The 9,764-nt window shown below is 46.5% G+C and overlaps 1 protein-coding gene across 1 annotated transcript in view; it reads right to left on the reverse strand.

Moving 5' to 3' along the window:
- Positions 1–418: 418 nt before the first annotated feature.
- Positions 419–9,764, reverse strand: part of bmp2b (bone morphogenetic protein 2b) — a 9,557-nt gene continuing 211 nt past the window's right edge. The window contains exons 1-3 of the mRNA XM_063222480.1: positions 9,607–9,764; positions 8,373–8,722; positions 419–2,318 (exon numbers count right to left, since the gene is read on the reverse strand). The exon at positions 9,607–9,764 is cut by the window's right edge and continues 211 nt beyond it. Of these exons, the coding sequence (XP_063078550.1) occupies positions 1,267–2,318; positions 8,373–8,709 (1,389 nt within the window). The 5' untranslated portion in view covers positions 8,710–8,722; positions 9,607–9,764 and the 3' untranslated portion in view covers positions 419–1,266. The remainder of the gene's footprint in view (positions 2,319–8,372; positions 8,723–9,606) is intronic.

The following is a 9,764-nucleotide window of genomic DNA, read 5'->3' on the forward strand; positions in this document are numbered from 1 at the left end:
CATGCACACACGTGACACGACACACACACACACAATCATGCACACACGCACACACACACACACACACTCTGTCTCTCTCTCTCTCACACACACACACATCCACACCCACCCACATCCACACACACACCTGAGTGTGACTTACCAACAGTCTGACTGGACACAAGAGAAGACATTAAAATGGGTGTTTCCCAGCCCGGAAAACAAAAGACACTTTTCACCCTGTTAACCATATGTGTGTGTGTGTGTGTGTGTGAGTGTGTGTATGTGTGTGTGTGTGTGTGTGTGTGTGTGTGTGTGTGTGTGTGTGTGTGTGTGTGTGTGTGTGCAACAGGAAATGGCTGACCCAACCAAGACACTAAAGATAGACTCACCTGTTTTCATGATAAATACACATTATTTATTTACAAATAAAGTGGTTATGATAGAAATAAATACAAAATAAGAATCTGAGCATTATACTTAATATGATATTGCACTGGTTTCGAAATGTACATCAGAAAACATATTTTAAAACCATTTCAGAAGTAATACTCCTCTTTAAAACATTTATTTTCCAACTTTTGACATAAATATCTATTTTATATACTTTACTTTCTCTCTCTCTCTCCTCCATAGTTGACCTTTTTTGTGTTTGGCTTTGGTAAGTCTGTTTTGTTTTTGTTTTAGTTTCTTTTTTTATACAAAAAGTTCTTGGTATTCATATAAATAAAAGTCTTCATTGGACACTGGTTAGTAAGTACAGTAAGTAGTTCATTTGTTTCAGTCACAGGTGGCTGGAATGGTGTGGGTGGCATAGCTAGCAACAATGGTTTGGAGAAATGCACTGTAGGTCAGAGAGTGGGCATGGTTCTAAGTGGACTGGGACGTGACTATGCCCATCCATTTGTCAGCCACGCCTCATCCCAATCAGAATATATGATTGGTTGCTTAAGTAATAAGTTATGAGTTTTGGTCCAAAACCCTGTCCATCCCAACCATGCCTGGGTCCAGTAATATGGGTCATGGATGAGAGAGAGCCAAGAGATGGATGGGGGAATGTGATGTGTGTGGATCTTTGGCGGACTGACACGGACTGAGCTGAGCTTTGACACTGAAATCCGGCCTGAAGTAGTGCCGCCACATCCGGCAAGAAGCAGCAGACTGCAGGAACTAGTTTTTTGGAGGAGGGATATGTGGCACCACTGCAGATGGGACTGTCCTGGACACGGCCCACAGCTGGCCCACAGCCGGGCCTCAGCCGGGCCTCTCTGTTCTGTTCAGTTCAGTTCAGCGGCAGCCGCAGCCCTCCACCACCATGTCCTGGTAGTTCTTGAGTATGACCTTCTCGTACTCATCCAGGTAGAGCAGGGAGATGGGGCTGAGCTCGGTGGGCACGCAGCAGGCCTTGGGGATGTTGCCGTTCACCGAGTTGACCAGCGTCTGGACGATGGCGTGGTTGGTGGAGTTGAGGTGCTCGGCCAGCGGGAACGGGCACTCGCCCTGGCAGTAGAAGGCGTGGTAGCCGGGCGGCGCCACGATCCACTCGTTCCAGCCCACGTCGCTGAAGTCCACGTAGAGCGGGTGCCGGCGGCAGTTGGAGCGCGGGTGCTTCTTGCGGTGCTTGTTGCCACCTCCGCCTCCGCCGCCACCACCGCCGCCTGCCCGCCGACCGACCGCCTGCCGCTTGTCCCGGGCGCGCTGCTGGGAGCGGAGCATGGCGCTGCCCTGCCCGTCGTGGCTGTAGGTCACCAGCAGAGGGCGCGCTTGGGACCAGGAGTCCTCGTCTCCTGTGTGCAGTGAGCGGCTGACGCGCACGTGCCTCCTCCTGTGAGCACCATCTCTCCCCTGCTCCTCCTCCTCCTCCTCCTTTCTCTCTCCTCCTTCTCCGTCCTCCTCCGAGCCACCCTCCGGGTGCACCACCTCCACCATGAGTCCGTGGTTGGGCGCATGCCCGGAGGTCCACCGCTGCACGGCCGTGCCCACGTCGAAGCTCTCCCAGCGGCTGTGGGAGTCGCGCACCAGCCGCGTGTCCATCAGCCTAACTAGCGCCTCCTTGTGTTCGCCAGCCGTGCCGCTGCCGGGCCTGAAGACCTCGTACACGTTGATGCGGTGTTGCCTCCCGCCGCTCCTTGGTGCCGCCGTGGTCACGCCGCCGCCGGCGCTGCCGTTGCTGTTGCCGTGGGAACCGGGCTGCCCCTCGCTCCCGCTCCCCAGCACCTGCTCCCGGAAGATGCGCAGCTCTGCGGCGTTCACGCTCTCGCCCGGCGGGATGAAGCTGACGTTGAAGAAGAACTGCTGAGTCGTGCGGCCCTTCAGGCTGGAGAGCGCCTCCAAGGATTCTGGAGAGAAAGAGAGAGAAAGAGAGAGATGAGTTAACATATTTTTGCATCATACAGGTACAGTGAGTGCTTGTGTTAACCCATTTGATCCTGATGCTGTATATACGACCTTTGATCTTTGACACCTGGAGCGACTGCATTTAGACTATTGAGATTTTAGGTTTTTTTTATTAAAATGCGGGTGTGTTAGAGCTGAATTAATACATTCTAATGCAAATGAGGGCCCTAGCTTTTAATTGCAACATATTTCATGTTTTTATGTGCTTTGTTGGCTGAGATACTGTATATATATATATATATATATATATATATATATATATATATATATATCAAAAAGGGCATAGGCATTCAGCAGGCGTTTTTTGCAGGTGCCTTAGGGCTAAAATGGGTTGATCATATTCCATCGGCTTGCTCAGGACAGGTAATCAAAGTGAGCCTTGTATGTCATTGCAAAGCACAATAAATAAATAAGTACTCGTGTCTCCTATATTCTACATGCTCAGGGTAGATAATCCAAGTGTGTGTTGTGGTGCATATAAATGTAAGTTAAGTACAGAGTACTATTGTGTGTGTGACATAGGCCTATGTATTACTAGAACCGAGAAATCACGATACACAGCGTCCTATACTGTATAATGATGCAAGGAGGCACTATCATGATATGCCCTTTTAAAGTTTTGTTACCTTTCGGTACAGAAAACAACCACATGATATGTGATAGCGCTTCAAATCATCATTGTTATTTTTACATTTCTTTATATTATTAGTAGCCTCTAGTAACCTACTCAACCTATCAACTAGATTTCAAAAAATGTGGGGTGTATAAAACTGCAGGTCAAAAATCGTAATATGCACTGACTTGTGAGCTGACTCGAGTGCATCGTTAGAGCCCTACTGTTAACCCCTTAATGCACGCCATACCATCTGAGGCACGCTGTAATAGTCATTGAAAGGTTAACTACCATATGACTACTCTACCATGCCATAACACAGGGCCTTTAGTAATGCACTCATTACCATCCTGGTAACAACAAATTTAAAACGCTGTGTTGGTTAATACAGTCCAGAGTACAATTGTGTGTGTTGATAATTCAGTGACAATGTCAGTGAAGCACACTAATATCAATAAAGGCACGAAATGACACTCTGTATGTAAAAATGACCACTATCTTCAATCAGATATCTGAGATAGTTTGCTCGTATAATAGACATTTTTGTCATTTTCTTCGCATGATGACATTAACATGTTAACAACACCTTATCGCCTATAATGTTGCAATGTATGTTGTGCCTGGCTAATGCTATGTTTAGACAGTGTTCTAGGACCATGTTCAACTCATGGTGATGCTGCACTATAAATAAATTGAAATCGAATTGAATTGAAAACCTTTTTTCCAGAAACAAATACCTGTTTTTCAAAGCACAACATGGTTTACAACAAGTTCTCTATTCGCCTGAATGGCCTTTGGAGTGACTTGTAAATTCCCCTAAAATGTCACCTGAGGATGTCGGAAGAGAATGTTTGAGGTGGTGTGGTGAAAGACGACCCCCCCTGTTTCGGAAACAGGCCACACAGTGTTGTCCTAATCCTAAAGTGTCCTAAAGTACACTCACAGAGCCCCACGGCTCCCTTCCTCTTCTATCCTAATTACCCAGGACATTTCTCACTGGCCGAGGGACAGCCCTCTACTTCAACCTTCATACCCCCTTCTTTTCCCTTCTATCCTCTCTCTCTCTCTCTCTCTCTCTCTCTCTCTCTCTCTCTCTCTCTCTCTCTTTAAGAGTATCTTCAAACGGAAAAGAGCTCCTAGAGGCATGCTCTGACTTGCCCGGGGTAAAAGAACCACAGTCATTATTGTATCAACATTCCAAATATTTTTTTCGGTGTGTTTCAAGTGTTGAGTTGCGCCAAAACAACGGCTAAACCGCTGCTTTAAGTCCCAGGCCTTACTAAGCAGGTATGTTATCAGGCATATCTGTGTCAGTCATACGCTAATGCGCTAAAAGGACACTGCCGACACCCAGACCAGGTCCGACGGCATTTCCAACAGGTCACACACACACACACACACACACACACACACACACACACACACACACACACACACACACACACACACACACACACACACACACACACACACACACACACACACACACCAGCTCTTCCCTTGCCGTCTGGCTTGTCTCAGGCATGGGCCGTGGCTGTGTGTAACGTATAATAAAGACGGGTACGGTAAATTACTGTAAGGGGGAAGAGAAGAGGACACAGTCAGGGACGCTTCTCTGTCGCCCAATGCAGGGAAGGAAATACAGTATCCAAGTCCAATCTCACGCACATCCAAATACTTTTTTCGGGTGCAGGCTCAAAAAACGTGAAGTTTATAAGATAATGAAAAAGAACCGCACACCGGTGAGCTCCCATTTACTCCATTTTATTGTTGTGTGACGTTTCGGGCCACCCTGGCCCTTCCACAGACGGAGTAAATGGGAGATCACCGGTGTGCGGTTATTTTTCATTACCTAAGGAAATACAGTATGTGTCACAGGCTGCAACCCCTTATGTCACCTGTCATTCCAACACATTGTGCTGTAGCCCTATAATGTACAACGTTTCACCAGTGGATCACTGCAATAGTCATTGAAAATGTAACCACCGTGGTACTACACTACTATGACACAACACATATTACTAGCCTTTAGTTAATACTACATATTACATAATAATAATACTACAACACATATTACTAGCCTTTAGTTAATGCACTGTGACTTGGTCATTGCCATTCTGGTAACAGCAAATTTGTAATGCTTTTACGTCTTTACGGGTTCCATTTCAGTGGACTTAAAGTCTCCTTTTACTGTGCGCAATGGCACGAAAAGTATCCCATTCTATTCTATTCTGTTCTGTTCTGTTCTGTTCTGTTCTGTTCTGTTCTGTTCTATTCTACATCATGACAATATGCTCTAGGCCCATATGCTGAATTTCAATGGGCCGTCTTTTTACATTCGGCAACGAAAAAGAAGTGTAAATTTAGTGCTGGAGTTAAATGTATTGCTAGACTCAGGTTCATTCTTAGTGAATGAATGAATGAATGAATGAATGAATGAATGAATGAATGAATGAATGAATGAATGAATGAATGAATGATGTCTGCATTCTGCTTACGTGATTTGTTGGTAAGAAAAATGAACCGACGGCTATAGTATGAAAATATATCTTTTGATGTTGGTAAGTTGGATATACTGTTTACTTCAAATTGAAAGAGCAAATCATTTACAGTTGCATTTGCAAGTCCCGCATGCTTTCTCTGCCCGTGTGTGTGTGTGTGTGTGTGTGTGTGTGTGTGTGTGTGTGTGTGTGTGTGTGTGTGTGTGTGTGTGTGTGTGTGTGTGTGTGTGTCTAAAAGATACTCCCGAACAGCTCTGCCTTGATCCCCACCCTGTGTGTGTGTGTGTTTGTGTGTGTGTGTGTGTGTGTATGTGCGTGTCTGTGTCTGTGTCTGTGTGTGTGTGTGTTTGTGTGTGTGTGTGTGTGTATGTGCGTGTCTGTGTCTGTGTCTGTGTCTGTGTGTGTGTGTGCGTGTCTGTGTGCGTGTCTGTGTTTGTGTGTGTGTGCGTGCGTGTGTGTGTGTGTGTGTTTGTGTGTGTGTGTGTGCGTGTCTGTGTGTGTGTGTGTGTGTGTGTGTGCGCGCGCGCTTGTGTGTGTATGTGCGTGCGTGTGTGTGTATGTGTGTTTGTGTGTGTGTGTGTGTGTGTTTGTGTGTGTGTGTGTGTGTGCGCGCGCGCGTGTGTGTGTATGTGTGTGTGTGTGTGTGTGTGTGTGTGTGTGTGTGAGGGCTATTGGACACTGGGCTCTCCCCGACAGCAGCACAGGTCAATGCATCAGTGCCGAGAGCAGGTGTCATCCTACGCCATGGGATCTGGGCAGGTATGGTAACCCGAGGCAGCCGGATTAAGACTCTTTAGGTTTGGCTTCCGCGGCCCAGCCTATCGGACAAGCCCCACAACCACACTACACTACACTACACTGCCACACCACGCCACACCACAGTCCCCAGGGGCCATTGTGTCCCCTGCACTGTGTGAAAAAAAGTCACTGGGTGCCAGCTACTATGCGCACGCGCATGCTCACGCTCACGCTCACTGCCCACGTGCAAACTTCGAGGCTTCAGCAGCAGGCCAAACCTGGTGACAACAAAATGCATTGCCAGGCCAAGAACTCTCTCTCTCTCTCTCTCTCTCTCTCTCTCTCTCTCTCTCTCTCTCTCTCTCTCTCTCACACACACACACACACACACACACACACACACACACACACACACACACACGTAGGCAGAATGCTCTGAGCTAATACACCTGTGAGCAAGAATACTTGTATTCCTTATATATTCAACAGAGAGAAAGAAAGAGGATTCAACCAATGATACAGAAATGGGTTCAACCTTTTCCACTGGTGGATTCAGCACTGCATGTTTACACCGAGTCTATACATTCCGCTACTCTCAGGCCCCTTATATATTCAAGCCCAGGTTAAATAAGTGGGAGCGTATTTTTAAAGTGCCTTGCCAAAAATAAATGTCTGTGTTTTTACCGCCATGATGGTTAGGTTTTGTAGGGGGTGAGTCAGTGATTTGTCTTGGCCAGGTATAGATAGTTTGGCAGGGGCGGATGTAGCCATTTTGGGGCCCTAGGCGAATTATAAGCCTGGGGCCCTCAAAAGTCATTATATGGACATACAATTCTGTGTTTTGGTGCTATTTTTACTGTTTTGTCTCATATCTTCGATTACTTTTCACAAGTGATTTTTTTTTGTAAGTTTACAGCCACTGGTGTGACAGTTGGGGACCCTACGGAGGTCCAATTTGATCTGGGCCCAAGGCAATTGCCTAGGTTTGCCTAATGGAAAGTCCACCTCTGCCGTTCGGGGCACAGGTGAGTCATGTTTATACACCGTCGCAAATGCCGAGTAAATAAACAGCTAAAAAGTCCACACACCACTCGGCGCAGCTAAAGACGGTGCATGACTCACGGCAGGACAACACAGAGGCACGAAAAGTGGTGCTTCTCTCAACGGGGGCTGTGTGTGTGTGTGTCGTGTGTGTGTGTGTGTGTGTGTGTGTGTGTGTGTGTGTGTGTGTGTGTGTGTGTGTGTGTGTGTGTGTGTGTGTGTGTAGATTTTGGTGTCAGATAGCCTACCACTTGGTTGAATCAGGGTCAGCAAAAAAATGATGAATAAGATACGGTATAAAAGAGCAGTGTGTTTGTGGAAAATACTATTTAAATAGGTGTAGGTACTGTTTACTAAACAGTAGATGGCATGGACTTAATTGGCCAAATATTTTGAAACAGTATGTATCTTTAGCCTCATGGGTCCTTGTTTATTTTATCAGGAGACATTAGATCACCTGTAATTTTATCTTTTGTAACAAGGAAACTCCACGAACTACTTCATCCAATGCCAAACCTCATATACCACCTATGAGAAGCCCTACTGTCTTGGGATTTTTTTTTTTTTTTTTACGCCAACTTTAGTTAAAAATGTATTTTCAGCAAATGTTTTTGATCTAGATCTGTCAGCAAGTCTGCGGCACGGTGTGATGGAGACCTCACGAGAGAAGGCGCATGGAGCCTGTGGGCCTACGGCACCAGAGAGACTATCGGCTGTTGGCTTGAGTAATAGCCTGCTTGTTACGGTAATGCCTCGCGTGTCTCCCCGCCGCTGGTAATCAATGCCTTTGACATGCGCACACACCTCCGCTCCGAGGCAAGTGTTCTGAGCTCATGCGCGCCTGGGAATCTACTTTGGAAGCTCGTAAACACTGTAAATTATTTAGCGACAGGTTAGCCGCGCGGAGATGTGAACTTCCAACCGTCACAAATCAGGGGGCTGCGTGGACACCCCCTCTTTTTGACAGCATCCAGCTACTTCTAATCCCGAGCTAAATGACATACATTTGAGAATCTAACAACTGTATTTCCTTACCAAACTCCATCCAAACCAAGTTTTCATGATGTGCGTAACAGGCCAGGTAGCCTACCGCTGCCACTCACCTTCGTGATGAAAGCTCCGAATAGTGTTTGATCTGCTTGCTGCTGTCTCTGCGTGACCAGCCATGACGTTTCTGACCCGCTTCGTGCTCCGGTGGTCACCGTTTTCCGTATGCAAGTGATAAAGGTCCAACATATATTGTGGCACGATAGCTGTTTTGCTCGGCGTCGGCCGCCGTTTCAGTCCAAACATGTTTAAAAGTCTGAGTTCGAAGTCGTTGAGGAAGCCTTCGGACTTGGCGTCTTTCCGGCGACCGGTCTCGGGAATTAGTCCGCACGTACCTCCTATCATCGTCTGCTGGAGACACAGTAGCATGAGTGCGCGGACCACAGCGACCATGATCAGTGAGTTCCTGTGGGGGAAGATGGAGAGAGATCAGGACAATCTTCTCGGTTCCATGTGAGCAAAGGCATCAACGGCATAATAATGACTAGTGCCCACACCACCACGACCTAACCATGACAAAACTATTCCAGCCGGCAATAGATGTGTAGCATAAACTAAGCGAGATAAAAGAAGGCAGCCCTCCTTTGAAGTGAAGAACAAAAAGGGTGGGAATAATATGCCCCTTGGCTATTAAAAACTTAAATGGAAGATTGATCTTAACATTCTACAGGCGCAACGAAAACATGAACTATCACAGGCGAGACACTTTGAAAGCGCGTTTTTGTCAGAGCACGGATGAGAGGGAGAGGAAAAGGGAGCAAAGGAATCAAAGAAATTGAGAAAAAGACAGACAAGGACGGCAGACATGAAGTCTGCAATTAGGAGATAAGAGACAGTGTGTGTTAGGGAGGGGTGAGGACGGGAGGCTGACTAGCTACATATAGCCTTCAGAACATGCCAGTTTAGTCTCCAAAACATCTGGGATAGCTACGTGTATGCCAAAACTTTATCGAAATGCTGCGAAGAGAACAGTGCGCATTCCCGATTAAAATCTACAGGTGCTACTATCTACGTGCGCCATACAACTATTTAAACCATCTTAATAAGTCCTTGGCTTCACAGTAATACATGACAAATGCATCCCCTTCAGACTGGCAAATAAATAAATGTAGGCTATTATATGTAATTATGTAGTATTCTTTTTTTAACATTGTTTTCAGTTTATAGTTGTTATGTTTACACTTGCCATAATGGACAGACTGTTCATTCGTTATAGCCATTTTAAGTTTTAAGTTGTACTGTTGCCTCCAAAAACCACCCATTTCATCGGAGAGCAGAGAGCATAGTTACCCGAAGAGGAAGCGCTCTGCCCGGTCGTCGTCCCAGTTTTAGGCTCCCCTAAAGTCCACATCAAATCCCGTTAATCCATACGAGCCTCCAGCGAACCACGGGAAGACCCTGCTGACCAGAATCCGCGCTAAATTCTCTCCCGCATATTACCTGGTTTT

The sequence above is a fragment of the Engraulis encrasicolus genome, chromosome 18, assembly GCF_034702125.1.
Source record: "Engraulis encrasicolus isolate BLACKSEA-1 chromosome 18, IST_EnEncr_1.0, whole genome shotgun sequence".
Classification (NCBI taxonomy): Eukaryota; Metazoa; Chordata; class Actinopteri; order Clupeiformes; family Engraulidae; genus Engraulis; species Engraulis encrasicolus.